The following is a 21,802-nucleotide window of genomic DNA, read 5'->3' as shown; positions in this document are numbered from 1 at the left end:
CCCATCTTACGAAACTGTCTCGAATGCGTAAAGTAATATTTTTGTGAAATGTTCGGAATATAGTTTGCTTTTATAAGCGCTGTGCGAGTGAAATATAAAACACAAAGCTTATAAATTTACCATATTTAAAAATAACAATCATACCAAATGTTTCATAAGCCTAATTTATTTTCTACTTGGTCATGTAACTAATAAATACAGTAAAGATCTACAGTAAGTAGCCTACGTATATCATTGTTCTCAGTAGGTACTAGGCTACACATTTCGCAGCTACAGGTTACAATTATTGTTAACTGGTACATTTGTTGGAAGGGCTTTCAAAAGTGCTCATCTTACTGTGTGCTGATGAATTACGGTTTTACAAAAATAATTTTTATCTGAATTTTAGTAGGCCTATTAAAAAATTCAAATTATTTGTTTTGATTTTAACAAATAAATATTTTTTTTTTCCAGTTTCAAATGCCTGGCACACATTCTAAACACGTTTATTATGAGACGAAAACAGCGCAAGGAGGTTGGCAAGAACAAGATATGCTGTTAGCCATCGCTGCGTGTGAAGCAATGTCAGTGCGGGACGTGGCAAGAAAACATAATGTTCCTTAATCAACATTAGACAGGCGGCGACGAGGAAAAAATTATTGCTGTTGGAAGCAAAATACATTTGGGAAGGTTCGAAACAACATTATGTGCCGAATTCGAAAAGGAACTTTGCTGTTATATTTTGAAACTTGAAGAAATGCTTTTTGGTTTGTCATGCAGTGACCTGAGGAAACTGGCATATGAATTAGCTGAGAATAAATATATATATCACATAGGTTCAATCAGGAAACCAAGATGTCTGGGAAAAAAATGGCTGTATTCATTTCTCGATCGCAACCCAAACGTGTCTCTTCGGTCACCAGAGCCTACATCATTTGGACGTGCGGTTGGTTTTAGCCAACCAAGGGTAATGCAGTTTTTTGATTTGCTTAAAGAGGTGTGTAAAAATCGTGGGCTAAATGCAAGTTTGATTTTCAATGATGATGAAACCGGAATGAAAACTGTCCACAAACCATCTAAGATATCGGGAAAGAAAGGGAAAAAGCAGGTTGGTGCTCTGACAAGTGCAGAAAGGGGCAAGAAGATTACTGTTATATGCGCTGTTAATGCCTGTAGTAATTTCATCCCTCCTGCTTTCATCTTTGCCAGAAAAAGTGAAAAGCTTGATTTGATAGATGGTACTCCTGTAGGATCAATATTATTGGTTGGATCTAGTGGCAGTGGTTAGGTTACAACAGAACTGTTTTTGGCATACATGAAGCATTTTTTTTCAGTATGTTAGACCATCGAAAGAAAACCCAGTGCTTGTGATTGTGGATGGCCACACTGCTCATACAAAGAGCATTGAAGTACTTGACTACTGTTCTGAAAATAGTGTAATTCTGCTTAGCTTGACTTGATGTAAGTTTTTGGACATACGCCATTGCTAAGAACTTTTTCTGTTGAAGAAAAACTAATAAATCAATTAAATAAAAAAAATAAAAATACTAAAGAAAGACAAAAAACACACAAAATTAAGCAAACAATTGCTGTTGTCAACAAGAATATAAACACCACAAAATATTCCAAAAACAGAAATATGGTTAACAAACAAAGAAAAAACAAAGAAAAAAGTACTAAGTGAACAAAAAACACACAAAAGATGACAACACAAAAATATTGAAACCAAAATAATTCAGCACAACAGTTGAAACGAGACAAAAAAAAATTACAAAACGAAAAGACAAAAAAATACAATAGTTTTACCAAAACAGAAACAAGCGACGTTTCGGGAACTGCTATCTGCTCCCGTCCTCAGGCAGAGACGCACATGGTACGGAAACACAGGTGCGACTGAGAAGGGGCTGGAAAATGAGGGTATTTATCAGAGAAAGGGCTACATCTTGCTCAGCCAATGACAGACGAGCTGTCTCCCCATTGGCTGTGCACCATGTAGTTAAAGCGGATTGGTTATGGTGGGTTGAGTATTGGCTATTGTTTTGTGCTGCAGGGATGTTTCTCTCTCTATCAAAGGGATCCACATATTTTTTAATTCAATGCTCTGCTGGCTGAAAATATTTTTATTGCTAATAATGAAGGCTGATTCTTTGATTTTCCTTTTTATTTTATCAGATTCCTGCATGAGTGGTGTGGAGTCTTCCCAGAGAATTTTGTGGCTATTTTCCCATGTATGTTCAGCAAGTCTGGATTTTAGGGTTTCGCCCTTCTTGCAGTTGTTTTTGTGTTCTTTGATTCGGGTGGATAGAGCTCTGCCAGTTTCACCTATGTACATGTGGCCACATTCACAGGGTATCTGATACACACAGTTGTGAGTTTGTAATTTTTCTGTGGCTGGTTTCACCTTGGTAACAATACTTTTAATAGTAGATTTAGAACGGAATGCTGTTTGAAGTCCATATTTGTTTCCCAGGCGTCTTATTTTTTCTGAAAGCCCTTGAACATACGGAATAACTAGGGTTCCTGCAGGTTTCTCAGTTTCTGTGGATTTGAGTGTTTTGTTGGATTTCATATGTTTAGCTTACCTCCACACACCACGCACAAATTACAGCCACTGGACGTCAGCATATTTGGACCTATTGAAATTTATTACAACCAAGCTATACAGCAATGGCTGAAGGAACATCCTGGCAAAACATTTGGAGAATATCAGGTAGCTTCTGCTTTTAGTCAGGCATATGGAAAAGCTGCAACAGTGGCTAATGCAAGCAGCGAATTCAGGCGAACTGGAATCTGGCATATCAATAGGAATATATTTCAAGAATACGAATTTGCACCTTCCTCGGTCACTGACAGAACTCTTCCAGTTCATGCAGCCTCACATGAAACCAACAATGAGCCTACATCTGGAGAAGCGACACCCACTAATACAAGCGAAATCACTGACAAATCGGCCGGAAACGAGCTTTCAGCACCACCAGAAATTTCATCTCCTAATCCATCTGTGGTTGTAAATTCAACAGCAGCCTCCCTCACAGTTGAAGACATAAGTCCTCTTCTAGCTGCCACAAGAAAATGAACAAGGAAATCAGTAGGAGCAACTATACTGACAGGAACGCCATACAAAGCTGAATTAAGAGAAAACAGAGAACATCCGCCAAACCCAAAAGAACAGTAAAACGCAAGATTTTCAACGAACAAGAAAAACTTGCTTCTGTCCCAGGTACCAGTGCTGTCCCGGTCACCAGTGCTGCTCCAGGTACCAGTGTTGCTCCAGGTACCACTGCTGAAAATCTCCCCAGAAAATCAAGAAAGGTTGCGGCTTCGGAAAAAAAATGAATGGCACTGCATTGTATGTTACCTTCCATATTCAACATCAAAAGAAGATTGGCTTATGTGTGTTGAGTGTAGTGACTGGGCTCATGAATCATGTGCAAATGTCAGTGTTAATGGACTGTTTATATGTGAACTGTGTGAAAATAATTGAAGTGTCAATGTACTGTTAAAATTTACTTTCAAACTGTATGCCCCTCGTTATGTCCCAACTTAGGCACAATAGTGTCCCGTCTTATGACACCTAAAGACTAAGCTGGGACAAGTTTTGACTTTCTTTAAAGAATTTTTTTCTCTGAAAATATATTATGTCATGATATTTTTTTTATTATGAATGTAATATGTCAGTATGGTATGTACAAATTTCTTTAATGAATTCCTAATTTAAACATGTTCATAATAAAATGTCTTTTTTAAAACGTCCCATCTTATGGAACCTTCCCCTAACTATATTTATTCATATGCATGGACATATATCGGACGCGATCGAGAATCATAAACGGCGAACTAGTGCACACTGGCGCACAATTTGAGGACCACTGCACTAAACTGATAAATTTAATGCATGTATAAATGATATAATAATTTTCACACATACAGAATCAATAACGAGCAGTTACCACCTCTCACATGTCTTATTGCTTACATAATGTGGATCGTATGTGGGCCGTATTTACAATATCGACGGATCAATTCGAAGAATTGGAAATGCCTTTACAGTGAATAGCTTGTTGGGAAATTGGAATGTTGAAGGACATAGTTTACTAAAGTACTGCAGAGACAGGTATCAGACATTTCCCCACAGTAGTCAAAGACAAGTTGCGTGAAGCTACGTAGAGCAACACGAACGGTACACAGGGGCAAGCCAGGGGGGGAGGGGGTTAGGGCTTCAACCCCCCCCCCCTTTAGCAAAAAACGTTTAATTAATTTCTTATTCATCACTCAAACAAATTTCATATTAAAATTAATAAAAATTTTACCATTACAATATTTAAATATAAGTACCGGAAACTGCTAAAATAGCACTATTTTACACCTTAAAATCCAAATTTTCCCGGGGGAAGACCCCCGGACCCCCCGCTTTAATACAGTTTTAATAGTATCAACTGTAAGCGTCGTTGAGTGTTGGTTCGAGGTCACAATTAAAGAGTAACTCAAACAGTTTTGTATGAGCGCATGCGCGAGTGCGGCGTTGTTGTTTTCTCGCTTGCAGGGGACGTCAGAAATGTATTCCCTTGGAAAGGATACCTTTCAGACTTATGGTGGCGGTAGTGTAGCTGGGTAGAAACTGGAAAGGTACCATTTCCGATTTCTTAAAATGTTTCGGTTTTAATGCAAATATGCACTGGAAAGGTATCCCCTCGGAAAGGGTACCTTTCAGGATTTTCTGTACAATGACACAGCAGAAAATAAACTACATATTATTTTTTGCTTTAAAATCGTGAAAGTTATCTTCTCTAACCTAACCTTACCTAACCTAATCAAATCTAACCTAAACTAAACTAAACTAACCTAACCTAACCATTCCGAGCACAAACATGTTGCAAACTGGAAAGGTTACCTTTCCAAGGGGATAACTTTCATGATTTTAAAGCAGAAAATAATATACATTTTAAGAAATCGGAAAGGGTACCTTTCCAGTTCCTACCCAGCTACACTACCGCCACCATAAGTCTGAAAGGTACCCTTTCCAAGGGGATACAATTCAGCCCCCCCGCTTGCAGCACCTGCTACGCAAATTTCCTAAGAGAGAATCTGTGATTTCAGCTCAACGTGCGTTTCGTTTAAAGGTTAATTGTGATCCCCCACGTGGTAAAATAAATTCTCCGATGGTACAGACAGTTCTAAACGACCGAATGTGTTTGTAAAGGGGAAAGTACGGGACGACCAAAAGAGTCTGTACCGGATGCTGACCGTATCAGAGCATCTTACCTGCGTATTCCTAAGAAATCTGATCGGAAAGCAAGTCTTGAACTTTAGTGGCCAAAGACGACTGTGTTTAAGGTTTTTAAGAACACGTTTACACATGCGTCTATTCCAAACTGTGGTAAGAATTTGATTTTAAGTTGGATGTGTGCCGTATAACTAAATGTGTCCATATTTAACATTTGTAAAAAAAACTAGGCTAATTTACCTTAAATTTGATGCATGATATGTTTTAATAGTCTAAATTAAACTGTTATAATATACTATAGAAACTGTGACATTCTTTTATGAACAGTCTATATATTGCCAGCTTAAATGTTGACAATACGGTCTGATGATATATATCTGTACTAGCTGCCCGACCCGGCTTCGCACGGCTATACTAATGGAAAAAAATTAAGCCACATCACCCATTTACAGTAATGGTAAATAATAAAAAAATCAGTGAAAATTTATTACAATGCTGTATAATGTACCGGAGAGAAAATGAATAGCACCGATGGTTTCCCGACTCGTGCACGCAACGTACAACTGATGTACCCGTACTTCGCTACGGCAGTCTACAGGCAGATCACGCTTGCGCCGCTCATTATACTTGCCCCTCCTTGTGGGTACGCCACTGCCGCGCGATGCCCGTTGCCATGGAGACGCAGAAGGCATGAACAATGCAAAATCCTGTTGCCTTGTTTTAACCACCCATGGGATCTAATTTTCGGAAAATGTCATCCTGCGTAACATAAGGAACATTACTGTGAAGTTTCAAGTCTGTAAAATATAAATACTTGAAAAAAAAGGGTAATTTTTGATATTTAGATACCAGCTAAATTTCAACGGTGATGAGGACTGCACTAACAATGAAATAGTCGTTGTCATAGAGACGAATGAAGCATCAACAAAGCAACAGCCGTTGCCATGGTGATTTCCTACCAAAAAATGGAAATTTTGATATATTACCCCCCCCCCCCCCACCCCCTCCGAAACTCCCCTTGGGATCGGATTTCCACAGAATCCGTTCTTAGTGAGCGTCTTCATCACAAAATGAATAATTATGCTAAATTTCAAGTCAATCGGGTGTATAGTTTTAGAGATCTCGTGATGAGTGAGTCAGTGAGTGGTATTTCGCTTTTATAAATCGCAATAAATTAAAATTGCGACTATAATTTGAGATTTAAACTATCCTATCTCTCAAGTTGGATCGAACTGCACATGGTGTGCGAATTTTATTATAATCGGTTAAGTGGTTTAGGAGTCCATTGAGGACAAACATTGTGACACGAGATTTATATATATTAAGATTTACCTATGAAGAGTTTATTAGGTTAATCGTAAACTTCTTAATGTTTCAAGTTGTTCTGTAAATATTGGGGATAGTAAGCCACATTTATGCGACATAAATTGATTCAAATGATGTAAGAAATAATACCAGTCAGAGGCGGTACTTCTCATGAATTATCCTAATATATTTCTAGATTTTGCTTGCGATATCTTTCGCGTGGTTACATTCTAAATTATTTCTGTCATTGTAACAGAAATATTCATGTAAAATTACAGATATTTATAATTATGTAAATTTACAAGAAAATAACTGTATCGCTAAAAATTAAGGTTCGCAGTTACACTGGGGTTGAATCCTTACCCGGGCATTTATGCTTTATGTTGCCCCGGTACCTCCAATAGTTAAAGATATTTGTAAACCGTTCCTTGAATACATTTCAAATTTTAACTGCGTACGATTGTAAGCACAGTAAAACAAAATAAAATCAAATTGTTGAAAATTCTGTTATGTTTTTCAAGGTTTAGTATAATTATTCTTGAATGAAACATCAATAAACATATAAAATTATGCACCAATTTTTTAAACTTATTTAATATATTCAAAAATAATCATAGACTTGTTTTGAACAAAGTTACAATATCTATCTTGTAGTATTACAAATTATTTTTTGGCAACTGATTTCCTAAGGAATCTTGTGTAAAGTTACAGAACCTTTTTTGTGTAAACACGCTTGTAGCTCATAGCTTTCGAGCCGTGGTTTTTCCCGGAGTGGAAGACAGTAGTATAGGAATGGGGCTTCTGGGACATGGCTTCTGGCTGTGGTGCTTGGTGCCGAGCCACATCTCTGACGTCACGTCTATCTGTGACGTCACGTCGGCCATCTTGGACGAGCGTAACGGGACACAGCGTAACGGGACACGGTGTAACGGGACATAACGTAACGGGACAAGTAGATCACGGCGGCCATTTTGGATCAGCCATCTTGGATCCGCCATCTTGGATGACGTCATTTTGTTTTCTCGAACTTTCCACCATTTTGTTTTCCGCCATCTTGGATTATGACGTCACCGTTGCAATTTCCGTTACGGCCGCCATCTTTAACTTTTTTATTTATTATCCGATTTTAATGAAATTTTTTTTTAAATTATAAAAAAAATTAAATTAATAAAATTTTAATAAAATATTTATAAATATTGAACTTTTTAGACACGGAGTTCGGAGTCCTCGGTTCGAACCCGAAGAGTGCAAAAAAAATTAAAAATGGCTACCGATCCTTCCCTCTCAGTGGACGCAGGCAGACTGACCCCCACCACTTATGTCAAAGTATACATATCTTCACCTAGTATGACGTCATGTCCGCCATCTTGAAATTTGGACGCCATCTTGAAAATCTTTATTTATTATCCGATTTTAATGAAAAAAACTCCAAAATTCATCAAAAAATTAACGTATTTGAATTCTGTTTGATTATATCGATGTACGTCCTTGGTTCGATTCCCGGCGAGAGTAAACGGTTGATCCTTCCTCCATGAAAGCTACCTAGACTGATCTACCACCACCAGTACCAAGGTATATATCATCAACTGGTATGACATCATGTCCGCCATCTTGTCTTCATCCGCTGGAGACCACAATCTTGTTTTCGTCTGCTAGAGTGTGCCGATACCATGTAGTATAATTTTATGTTCACCATACCTTTGTCCTGAACTGTTGACATTGAACTTTGACCTTGACCATGAACTTTGACCTTGACCTTGAAATTTGACCTTGACCTTGAAATTTGACCGTGACATTGAAATTTGACTTTGTCCTTGAAATTTGACTTTGTCCTTGTCGACCATCATGGATCCGACATTTTATGTTCAGTACATGCTACCAGGAGCTACCACCTGCCAGAGTACTCCATCTTGTGTGTGTACTTGTATTATGGAGTACATTTCCATCTGGTTAATTTTATTCTAACCCGCTACAGTGCAGTAATCATTTATTACCGAGGTGCCCCCGCCATCTTGAAATTCGACCGCCATCTTGAAATCATGTAATAATGTAGCTAGAAAAGCGGGAAAAAATCCAAAATTCATTAAATAAATCACTCATTAACTTACATATTGATTCGATCCGCTCCCGTCCTTGGTTCGATACCCGATCGTTGCAATATTGTTTAATTTTATGAAAAAATAATAATTTCAATATACCATGTTCATCATTCTTAAAGAGACTTTAAAACCTCTACTAACATCATCCTATCAGACATCAAGACCACCATATTGGAAATTCATAATTGTAATGTTAGAGATTCGTGAAAAAGTTCAAAATTCATTAAATAAATTTGTAATCTATATACTGATTGATTAAATCGACTAAGGTCCTTGGTTCGATCCCTGGCCGATACAAATCAACTTTAATTTTAAAAAAGTACCAGAAAAATGTAAGGTTCGAGAAATAAAACACCTCAAAGTCTTTTACAAACATAATATTTATTACACAATTTCTATCCTACTACAGAATCACTTGCGAAAGCCAGCAATCTTATAAACATTTAGCCCTGCATAGACGTGCATCGACTACTTCTTAGCTCCAAATGGCTACAAATGCTTCAAAAGGCTCCAAATGCTCCAACAGCTCCAAAAAAAGGCTCCAAATGCTCCAATAACCACCAAATGCTTAACACAGCTCCAAATGGCTCCAAATGCTCCAAACGGCCTCCAAATGCTTGACAGCCTCCAAATGCTTGACTGCTCCAAATGGCTCCAAATGCTCCAAATGTCTACAAATTGCTTCAAATGCTCCAAACGGCTCCAAATGCTCCAAATTGCTCCAAATGTTCCAAACGGCTCCAAATGCTCCAAATGCTCCAAACAGCTCCAAATGCTCCAAACGGCTCCAAAAGCTCCAAATGTCTTCAAATGCTCCAAACGGCTCCAAATGCTCCAAATGTCTCCAAAAGGCTCCAAATGCTCCAAACGGCTCCAAATTGCTCCAAATGCTCCAAATTGCTCCAAATGCTCCAAACGACTCCAAATGCTCCAAACGGCTCCAAATGCTTCAAAAGGCTCCAATTGCTCCAAACGGCCTCCAAATGCTCCAAATGGCTCCAAATGCTCCAAATGGCTCCAAATGCTCCAAATGACTCCAATTGCTCCAAACGGCCTCCAAATGCTCCAAATGGCTCCAAATGCTCCAAATGGCTCCAAATGCTCCAAATGGCTCCAACAGCTCCAAAAGGCTCCAAATGCTTCAAAAGGCTCCAATTGTTCCAAGAGCTCCATCTTCAATTGATTCCAACTGATTCCAATTACTTTTCTTATCGAACTTGGCATGGTTACTAACATGTCTTTATTAGTATACATTTTGACTGGCAGTGGTAACGTATTTTGCACCTTTAAGTTATAAGTTTTATTTAGAAATCAGATTTCGATAAATGGTAGATACCATTTGGAAAGAAAATATATTAATTTATCTTCAAGTTTATACACATTTAATTTAAGCCATTATTGTATGTAGCCAGCTTCCCTCAGTTCTTTGAGTATGAAGGATATTTCTTTAATGTTCGAATAGTTTCCTGCACAAAGCGATCCATGTAGTAGTCGTAGCCTGTCAACCAATATGTTAGGATCTTCCCATGAGGTATAATCAAACTCTTCTGCTGCGTTCATCATCCTTGCATGTTTATAATAAATATTATTATCTCTGGTGTCTATCGTTTTAACACCAACCTCAAGGTCACTTTCGTCATCGTGACAGTGATTATCACAAGCTTGATCAGGATAATTTATTTTATTACGACGTTTCCATCGTTTTGGTCTCAAACCACCATCACAGTCTTCGCTCTTGCATGCTTTTGGTGCTTCAGCACAGTACTCAATCATGTCAGCCTTAGATGTGTCAGCACAGTCTTCGTTCACGCCAGCTTCTGATGTGTCACCACAGTCTTCAATCATGTCAGCACCACAAACTTGATCAGGATAATTTATTTTATTACGTCGTTTCCATCGTTTTGGTCTCAGACCGCCATCACAGTCTTCGATCTTACCTGCTTTAGGTGCTTCAGTACAGTACTCAATCATGTCAGCCTCAGATGTGTCACCACAATCTTCAATCATGCACGCTTCAGATGATTCATCATAGTCTTCGACCTTGTAAGCTTCAGATGGTTCTCCATCTTTCTCATTTTCATGGAGACGACTAGATATTGGAGTAAATATATTTTCATTTCTAATGTGGTTACAACTTCCTTCGTTTGTTTTAGATTTTAAATTATTATCTTGATCTAGATCAGTAATTTTAGCATTAGCTTTTTCGCCTTCGTTCCTCTTCCGCGATGTTGTAGCCCAGTCTTCGTTATCTTTATTCATCTTAATTGTACAGGTCTTGTAATGTCTATCCAAGTAATATCTTCTACCAAAGGATTTCTGACACTGACTGCAATGAAATGGTTTTTGACAAGGACCCAAATTACACTCGCTTCTCTCATGTCGTTTAGCATTCTTTCTCAAGGTAAACACCTTGCTACAGTATCTACAGTGATGACGTTTCGATACAGCGTCAGATCCTAAATCGGAATTCATATTAGTTACCGAGACTAATGCCAGATGCAAACTAAGAGTTTTAAATTAGATATATTACTTAAATAGAATTTTTTAATTATTTCATCAGCGAGAATTAATTTATCTCATTCAAAGGTACTTTTTGCAAGTAGTTCTGCTTTTCAACAACAGATGTCGCCACATGTTACTTGCAGGTAAATAATATTTAGTTCTTTTATGCGGGATGCGGGATGCTCACTAACGATCGAAATAGAACGATGGCTTCGCTAGACTCCAAGGAGAAGGAAGTTCGTCCATCCTGTTAGTGCTTCTTAGATTTCTCAGAAATTATTTGACTGAGTAATGATAATTTTTTTTTTTTAATTTCCGACTGATAAAAATATTACAAGTAATGATTGAGTAGCAGAAGTTCACTAATTATATGCAACCTTGAATAAAAAATGACATGCTTCATTAAGTAAAAAAATCCTTCATGCAGAGATAAATTCCTCATCAGTAACCAGAAGCACTCGGAGAAAACCATCAGATGTATAGTCAGGAATAATCAGAAGCACCCAGTGAAAACCATCAAAATATTGTCAAGAATAATCAGGAGCACACGAAGAAATCCATCAAAATATTGTCAAGAATAATCAGGAACACACGGAGAAATCCACCATAATACTGTCAAGAATAAACGGGAGCACACGGAGAAAACCGCCATAATATTGACAAGAATAATCGGAAGCACACGGAGAAAACCGCCACAAGTTTTCTTTGATATCATAAAATTTCAGGAAAAAATAATAAAAAATAAAAATAAATTAATAAAAAATTTAAAAAAATAAAATAAAAAATACATAAACAGATTCTGCTAGCTTGTGAACTTCTCATTGTTGAGCAAAGATATAGTTCTAGTACATCCAGAATTTTATGTATTTTTTATTTTTTTTTTTAAATTTTTTATTAATTTATTTTTATTTTTTATTATTTTTTCCTGAAATTTGATGATATCAAAGAAAACTTGTGGCGGTTTTCTCCGTGTGCTTCCGATTATTCTTGTCAATATTATGGCGGTTTTCTCCGTGTGCTCCCGTTTATTCTTGACAGTATTATGGTGGATTTCTCCGTGTGTTCCTGATTATTCTTGACAATATTTTGATGGATTTCTCCGTGTGCTCCTGATTATTCTTGACAATATTTTGATGGTTTTCACTGGGTGCTTCTGATTATTCCTGACTATACATCTGATGGTTTTCTCCGAGTGCTTCTGGTTACTGATGAGGAATTTATCTCTGCATGAAGGATTTTTTTACTTAATGAAGCATGTCATTTTTTATTCAAGGTTGCATATAATTAGTGAACTTCTGCTACTCAATCATTACTTGTAATATTTTTATCAGGCGGAAATTAAAAAAAAAAATTATCATTACTCAGTCAAATAATTTCTGAGAAATCTAAGAAGCACTAACAGGATGGACGAACTTCCTTCTCCTTGGAGTCTAGCGAAGCCATCGTTCTATTTCGATCGTTAGTGAGCATCCCACATCCCGCATAAAAGAACTAAATATTATTTACCTGCAAGTAACATGTGGCGACATCTGTTGTTGAAAAGCAGAACTACTTGCAAAAAGTACCTTTGAATGATATAAATTAATTCTCGCTGATGAAATAATTAAAAAATTCTATTTAAGTAATATATCTAATTTAAAACTCTTAGTTTGCATCTGGCATTAGTCTCGGTAACTAATATGAATTCCGATTTAGGATCTGACGCTGTATCGAAACGTCATCACTGTAGATACTGTAGCAAGGTGTTTACCTTGAGAAAGAATGCTAAACGACATGAGAGAAGCGAGTGTAATTTGGGTCCTTGTCAAAAACCATTTCATTGCAGTCAGTGTCAGAAATCCTTTGGTAGAAGATATTACTTGGATAGACATTACAAGACCTGTACAATTAAGATGAATAAAGATAACGAAGACTGGGCTACAACATCGCGGAAGAGGAACGAAGGCGAAAAAGCTAATGCTAAAATTACTGATCTAGATCAAGATAATAATTTAAAATCTAAAACAAACGAAGGAAGTTGTAACCACATTAGAAATGAAAATATATTTACTCCAATATCTAGTCGTCTCCATGAAAATGAGAAAGATGGAGAACCATCTGAAGCTTACAAGGTCGAAGACTATGATGAATCATCTGAAGCGTGCATGATTGAAGATTGTGGTGACACATCTGAGGCTGACATGATTGAGTACTGTACTGAAGCACCTAAAGCAGGTAAGATCGAAGACTGTGATGGCGGTCTGAGACCAAAACGATGGAAACGACGTAATAAAATAAATTATCCTGATCAAGTTTGTGGTGCTGACATGATTGAAGACTGTGGTGACACATCAGAAGCTGGCGTGAACGAAGACTGTGCTGACACATCTAAGGCTGACATGATTGAGTACTGTGCTGAAGCACCAAAAGCATGCAAGAGCGAAGACTGTGATGGTGGTTTGAGACCAAAACGATGGAAACGTCGTAATAAAATAAATTATCCTGATCAAGCTTGTGATAATCACTGTCACGATGACGAAAGTGACCTTGAGGTTGGTGTTAAAACGATAGACACCAGAGATAATAATATTTATTATAAACATGCAAGGATGATGAACGCAGCAGAAGAGTTTGATTATACCTCATGGGAAGATCCTAACATATTGGTTGACAGGCTACGACTACTACATGGATCGCTTTGTGCAGGAAACTATTCGAACATTAAAGAAATATCCTTCATACTCAAAGAACTGAGGGAAGCTGGCTACATACAATAATGGCTTAAATTAAATGTGTATAAACTTGAAGATAAATTAATATATTTTCTTTCCAAATGGTATCTACCATTTATCGAAATCTGATTTCTAAATAAAACTTATAACTTAAAGGTGCAAAATACGTTACCACTGCCAGTCAAAATGTATACTAATAAAGACATGTTAGTAACCATGCCAAGTTCGATAAGAAAAGTAATTGGAATCAGTTGGAATCAATTGAAGATGGAGCTCTTGGAACAATTGGAGCCTTTTGAAGCATTTGGAGCCTTTTGGAGCTGTTGGAGCCATTTGGAGCATTTGGAGCCATTTGGAGCATTTGGAGCCATTTGGAGCATTTGGAGGCCGTTTGGAGCAATTGGAGTCATTTGGAGCATTTGGAGCCATTTGGAGCATTTGGAGCCATTTGGAGCATTTGGAGGCCGTTTGGAGCAATTGGAGCCTTTTGAAGCATTTGGAGCCGTTTGGAGCATTTGGAGCAATTTGGAGCATTTGGAGCCGTTTGGAGCGTTTGGAGCCGTTTGGAGCATTTGGAGCCTTTTGGAGACATTTGGAGCATTTGGAGCCGTTTGGAGCATTTGAAGACATTTGGAGCTTTTGGAGCCGTTTGGAGCATTTGGAGCTGTTTGGAGCATTTGGAGCATTTGGAGCCGTTTGGAACATTTGGAGCAATTTGGAGCATTTGGAGCCGTTTGGAGCATTTGAAGCAATTTGTAGACATTTGGAGCATTTGGAGCCGTTTGGAGCAGTCAAGCATTTGGAGGCTGTCAAGCATTTGGAGGCCGTTTGGAGCATTTGGAGCCATTTGGAGCTGTGTTAAGCATTTGGTGGTTATTGGAGCATTTGGAGCCTTTTTTTGGAGCTGTTGGAGCATTTGGAGCCTTTTGAAGCATTTGTAGCCATTTGGAGCTAAGAAGTAGTCGATGCACGTCTATGCAGGGCTAAATGTTTATAAGATTGCTGGCTTTCGCAAGTGATTCTGTAGTAGGATAGATATTGTGTAATAAATATTATGTTTGTAAAAGACTTTGAGGTGTTTTATTTCTCGAACCTTACACTTTTCTGGTACTTTTTTAAAATTAAAGTTGATTTGTATCGGCCAGGGATTGAACCAAGGACCTTAGTCGATTTAATCAATCAGTATATAGATTACAAATTTATTTAATGAATTTTGAACTTTTTCACGAATCTCTAACATTACAATTATGAATTTCCAATATGGTGGTCTTGATGTCTGATAGGATGATGTTAGTAGAGGTTTTAAAGTCTCTTTAAGAATGATGAACATGGTATATTGAAATTATTATTTTTTCATAAAATTAAACAATATTGCAACGATCGGGTATCGAACCAAGGACGGGAGCGGATCGAATCAATATCTAAGTTAATGAGTGATTTATTTAATGAATTTTGGATTTTTTCCCGCTTTTCTAGCTACATTATTACATGATTTCAAGATGGCGGTCGAATTTCAAGATGGCGGGGGCACCTCGGTAATAAATGATTACTGCACTGTAGCGGGTTAGAATAAAATTAACCAGATGGAAATGTACTCCATAATACAAGTACACACACAAGATGGAGTACTCTGGCAGGTGGTAGCTCCTGGTAGCATGTACTGAACATAAAATGTCGGATCCATGATGGTCGACAAGGACAAAGTCAAATTTCAAGGACAAAGTCAAATTTCAATGTCACGGTCAAATTTCAAGGTCAAGGTCAAATTTCAAGGTCAAGGTCAAAGTTCATGGTCAAGGTCAAAGTTCAATGTCAACAGTTCAGGACAAAGGTATGGTGAACATAAAATTATACTACATGGTATCGGCACACTCTAGCAGACGAAAACAAGATGGTGGTCTCCAGCGGATGAAGACAAGATGGCGGACATGATGCCATACCAGTTGATGATATATACCTTGGTACTGGTGGTGGTAGATCAGTCTAGGTAGCTTTCATGGAGGAAGGATCAACCGTTTACTCTCGCCGGGAATCGAACCAAGGACGTACATCGATATAATCAAACAGAATTCAAATACGTTAATTTTTTGATGAATTTTGGAGTTTTTTTCATTAAAATCGGATAATAAATAAAGATTTTCAAGATGGCGTCCAAATTTCAAGATGGCGGACATGACGTCATACTAGGTGAAGATATGTATACTTTGACATAAGTGGTGGGGGTCAGTCTGCCTGCGTCCACTGAGAGGGAAGGATCGGTAGCCATTTTTAATTTTTTTTGCACTCTTCGGGTTCGAACCGAGGACTCCGAACTCCGTGTCTAAAAAGTTCAATATTTATAAATATTTTATTAAAATTTTATTAATTTAATTTTTTTTTATAATTTTAAAAAAAATTTCATTAAAATCGGATAATAAATAAAAAAGTTAAAGATGGCGGCCGTAACGGAAATTGCAACGGTGACGTCATAATCCAAGATGGCGGAAAACAAAATGGTGGAAAGTTCGAGAAAACAAAATGACGTCATCCAAGATGGCGGATCCAAGATGGCTGATCCAAAATGGCCGCCGTGATCTACTTGTCCCGTTACGTTATGTCCCGTTACACCGTGTCCCGTTACGCTGTGTCCCGTTACGCTCGTCCAAGATGGCCGACGTGACGTCACAGATAGACGTGACGTCAGAGATGTGGCTCGGCACCAAGCACCACAGCCAGAAGCCATGTCCCAGAAGCCCCATTCCTATACTACTGAAGACTTTAATGTAGTATATATCTTTACATTAAATAATTTGTTATGCTCAGCAAAAAAAACGTTTAAATTTGCTAACAGATAAATAAATGCTGGCCATGAAAAAAAAAAACATGGCTTGTTCAAATGAATGTCCACCATATTCATTGTTCTCCCATGTGACTTATTCGTCTTCATTAAAAATGCTACTGATAACGGAAACTGCAGTCTTTTAAAATGAAACAACAATGGAATAAGTGAAATGGAAATAATGGTTTTAAATTTTAGATTTGTCTTGCCACCTTCTTACCTGCGGATATACGATTTTTGTTAAAACCATTTGAGCTGACTGAATTTTTCAAAGATATACTTATAAATTTTTGTATGTAATTCTTTTTGTAATTTCTGTATTTCAGAGTCAAACGAGTCTAATTATTTTGTTGAAAGTTATGACTTAAAACGTTTATTTCTATCGATCAAACAATAACTGCATAACGTATACAAAACATTTTCTATAGCATTTAACAAGCTTATAATATCATAAGTACAAAGGCTAAGTTGGGCTCATTTGAGATTTTGAATCAGTTGTACTTGAACTGGATTCTAAAGAATCTCACAACTCGTCAAAATACACCAAAACACTATCATAATGGCATGATGTTACATAATGAATTTTGAATGTTAAATAAAAGTAAATAAAATAAAATATTTCAACCAAGAAGGTATGGTTTTGAAGAATTTAAAGTGCAGTATTTTTTAAATATAGTTGCAGCAACTGTATAAAAATTTACAATATAATTTTTGATATTTTCAACTGTTGAACTATATTTGGCGGGGTTGTTTAATGACTCCGAATACTGGGAAATAAATTATCTAGAATTAATTATAGTACGCTTTCAAATTGAGCATTTGGATTTTGATTTATATTTTACACAATAAGGTAGCGAGAATTCATAAAAATACAAAATGTGAAAGAAATCATGGATGATAGAATTTGTCTAAAACAATATACAATGAAATTATTTTGTTGCTTTTCAAACGAACAGCAGTTTATCCCCAGAGTTTGACCATTATGAAGGCTCACCTAGCCAGAAGTGTATTTATCTAGGTGATGATAAGTGCGACGTTCGCTGGCGATCTAAGCGCTGTATCGCCTCTGAACGCAAGGCTGACTCGTCATATGCGATATGATTGGTAACCGTTACATTATATGGCAAGGAAATGTATATAAAAGGTGCAATGCAAGTGCCTTGAGTGCTTTCAAGAATCTGTACCGTGTATTTCATGCCAAATATGTTCTAAATACACGCGTTTCAAGCATTTCTCATTCTTCTAGAAGTAAAGTTTAGAAACGAAATACGGAAACAGAACCACTCAGCCTATTCTTTAATGCTTTTAGTAAACATTCTCCACCCGGATGTCTTGAACATTTTTTTTTCAAATCACGTGATATTTTTTTTCTGAAGCATTCTCGGTTAGAACGTGATAGCTCAGTATTCGCCCCTTCCAGCATCGCTGGTCGATGGTGCGTTCTCGGTGGTTTGTTCTCTTGGCGAAGCTTCGTGGTTGGGAAGGGGAGGGTGGAAGAGGAAGAGTGGAAGAGGCGATAAACCGCTTGCTGGAGAACACGGGATGAAAGTATCGGCCGACAAGACCCTGTGTGCCACCGCGGCGAGAGCTCACCCCTCAGGGGAGAGAAAACAGAGCCGTGTACATCAGGAAATGTACAAAAAAAAAAAGGAAAGGGAACCTAAAAAAAGACATCAAAAATCTTGTGTGTAGGCTACGCAAATTTCCCCTGCAACAACACCACTCACACATTTCCTCTGCGAAATCTTTTTCATCCTTCTCCGTACGTATTAACTTGCCCGAGATGCAAAGTGAATCTTTTTCTACACAAGATGTGACACAGGAATATCCAACAGAGGAGCTTTGACTCTATGGTGCGTCCCGTTTAATCTGAACCCTTTCTATTTCTTCGGTCGAACTATAGTTCCGGTGAGAAATTAACGTGTCAAAATTGAACAGGTGCAAGACAAGCTAGGTTTGAACTGGTAAACCCTGAAAAGTGCCGGGAATTTGGAAATCACAAGGTGAATTAGTCACGGTAATATATATTCTAACAAAATGGCTAGTCAAATATTCATCGCTGAATCATTCAAATGTGTAGTACATGTTATTTTGGGTTAAGTCTTTGCTATGTTAGAAAGCTGATGGGCAAATATTTTTTTGGCATTTTTTAGGGGGGTTAAATTCCATCAGTGGTGGTACCTTGGAGTGCCAAGTTAGGAACGTCATATCCAACATAGATTCCAGACATTTTATTACTGTGTAAACACCTTCGTCTTGACAAATGAAGAATTATAAGTACGTTGCCTAAGACATTATAAGGCAGTAGCAGAAAAATTTACGTTGGTGTTTTTTTCTAAAGAAAACCAATTTGTTGCCTGTTGTTGACACTTCTAAACGTAGATAGTTTCTGGTCCGACCAAAAACATGCATGAATGAATCTTCATGGAAACGGCGTAGAGAAATCTTTCTGTCCAGCTGATAGAATACGTAATGTATGCGGGACATGTTGAACATTAGATGGAGTGAGGCGTTTGCATCGTGAACATTGTTTGGAAATGATGTTATCTTATGGCAGTGAATAGAGTTTAACGACGGACATTCTAAGTCATTCTTATTAACTTCAATGTCCAGGAATTTTTTTCCGCAATGTATTGGGTTTTTCAATAAGGCGATAGGATGTATTAGAGGGAGGGGAAATCCGACGATCCGCAAATGTTTGAATGTTTTAATTAATCGGTGTCATATTCTAAAGGTCGAGTTAACATTTCATATTGTTTTATTATTATTATTATGAATAAAATAATCATGTTTTTAATACAAATAAATTTTCAAAAATGTGTAAACAATCAGTTTGTTATATTATAAAAAAATAGTTATATATACATTGATATATAAAATAAGGAGCAGCATTTTCCTACATGACAGTGATTCCCTCCAAAAAATTGTTGTTTGGATATTCATTCACCTAATGGTGTGGTAAAATTTGAATTTCGACTACATCACACAATGCTTTCCCCTGTCTATTGCTTACTCCATGGTAAATTATAGATAAAAACCGATTATACGTATAGCTCCTCCTAAAAGGTTAGTTATTTCAGATCAACAACATAAATTAAATATTACATACTAATTGCGTATTATTGATGTAGCTGACACAACCTAACCAAAATTTCATTTTAATTATTATTCGCCTTATTTTCAAGGAGCCGTAACACAGAAAAAAAAAAGATTTCTGTACTTTTACAAAAGACTCCTATGAAAACTAGTTACCAAAAAATTGTTTGTAATACTAAAAGAAAGATATTGTACATTTGTAGACACACGGCTATGGTATTTTTGCATATATGAAATACGATTTTTTAAAAAATACTAAGTATATTTTACCAAAGAAGGCACAAAATTGTTTATTCTACTGATGTTTTATTCAAGCATATTTTTATTAAACTATGGAAATGAAAGTAAAATTACAATTTGAATTTATTTGCTTTTACGATCCTTCTAAATGTGCGCAGTTAATACTGGAGATCTATTCGAGGAATGCTTTACAAACAAATTTGAAATAATGGAGGTACTGGGTCAAAGCAAAGCATAATCGTCTGGGTAAGAATCGTAACCCAGTATAAGAGCGAACAAATTTTGCAGTGATACATATTAATAATGTTCGCAGGCTTTCACGGCCATTGTCTGAAGTAGCTTGGCATCTGGGTTGTAGCCGTGTCCTTGGCGATAAATTCACCTACGTTTTCGGTCGACATTACAGTCGCCATCATCAGGGAGCAGTTACCTGCTAAGGTTGTAGGTAACAATAGGTAACTGCTCCCTGATGATAGCGACTGCAATGTCGACCGAAACGTCGGTGAATTTATCGCCAAGGGCACGACTACAACCCAGAAGCCAAGCTACTTCAGTGATAGATGTTTTTTTTTCATATAAATGTACAAATTTAGAAACATCTGTAAGTTTACATTTATATTTATGTTCAAATAAATAAGAACCCCCTATTGTTCGTTATTCCCTGGAGTCGGAGCTAGAGAGCCGGTCTCACTCGCAGGCGAGATCCTGATCCTGGTGTTCGGCGTCCACCTGAGCTACGCGTGCCGCAACGCCGCGACGCAGTTCCAGGAGAGACGCTTCCTGTGCCTCGCCATCTGCGTGGAGGCGTGCGTGAGCGGCGCCTTCTACGTGCTGCGCGTCTTCTACGCGGCGTCGCTGCACCCCGACGCCGCCTACCTCGCCTACTTCGCGCGCAGCCAGCTCACCTCCACCGTCGTGCTGATCGTCATATTCGTGCCTAAGGTGAGCCCTCCCTGTTTGTGACGTTTGGCATCTGATACCTCCACCATTGTGCTGATCGTCATATACATGCCTAAGGTGAGCCCTCCCTGTTTGTGACGTTTGGCATCTGATACCTCCACCATTGTGCTGATCGTCATATACATGCCTAAGGTGAGCCCTCCCTGTTTGTGACGTTTGGCATCTGATACCTCCACCATTGTGCTGATCGTCATATACATGCCTAAGGTGAGCCCTGCCTGTTTGTGACGTTTGGCATCTGATACCTCCACCATTGTGCTGATCGTCATATACATGCCTAAGGTGAGCCCTCCCTGTTTGTGACGTTTGGCATCTGATACCTCCACCATTGTGCTGATCGTCATATACATGCCTAAGGTGAGCCCTGCCTGTTTGTGACGTTTGGCATCTGATACCTCCACCATTGTGCTGATCGTCATATACATGCCTAAGGTGAGCCCTGCCTGTTTGTGACGTTTGGCATCTGATACCTCCACCATTCTGCTGATCGTCATATACATGCCTAAGGTGAGCCCTGCCTGTTTGTGACGTTTGGCATCTGATACCTCCACCATTGTGCTGATCGTCATATACATGCCTAAGGTGAGCCCTGCCTGTTTGTGACGTTTGGCATCTGATACCTCCACCATTGTGCTGATCGTCATATACATGCCTAAGGTGAGCCCTCCCTGTTTGTGACGTGGTTAACGGGGTATGTCATCTGATACCTCCACTATTATGCTGATTGTTACTATACATAGTGTCTAAGGTGAGCTCTCCCTGTTTGAGTTGTGGGTAACGGGGTTTGGTATTGTGACGTGTGTGTCACGTCACATTTGGTGGCGGTTATTTTTGTGTACTGGCGCAGTGTTATTTACCGTTTGCCGTG

At 38.0% G+C, this 21,802-nt stretch overlaps 1 protein-coding gene across 1 annotated transcript in view; it reads left to right on the top strand.

Annotated features, from left to right (window-relative positions):
* LOC134540951 (probable G-protein coupled receptor 179) overlaps nucleotides 1-21,802 on the top strand; it is a 247,960-nt gene that overhangs the window by 157,981 nt on the left and 68,177 nt on the right. Inside the window, exon 8 of the mRNA XM_063384039.1 lies at nucleotides 20,672-20,916. Coding sequence (XP_063240109.1) covers nucleotides 20,672-20,916 — 245 coding nt within the window. The remainder of the gene's footprint in view (nucleotides 1-20,671; nucleotides 20,917-21,802) is intronic.

Source organism: Bacillus rossius, chromosome 17, assembly GCF_032445375.1.
Source record: "Bacillus rossius redtenbacheri isolate Brsri chromosome 17, Brsri_v3, whole genome shotgun sequence".
Lineage (NCBI taxonomy): Eukaryota > Metazoa > Arthropoda > Insecta > Phasmatodea > Bacillidae > Bacillus > Bacillus rossius.
This window is presented reverse-complemented; position numbering and strand designations above follow the sequence as displayed.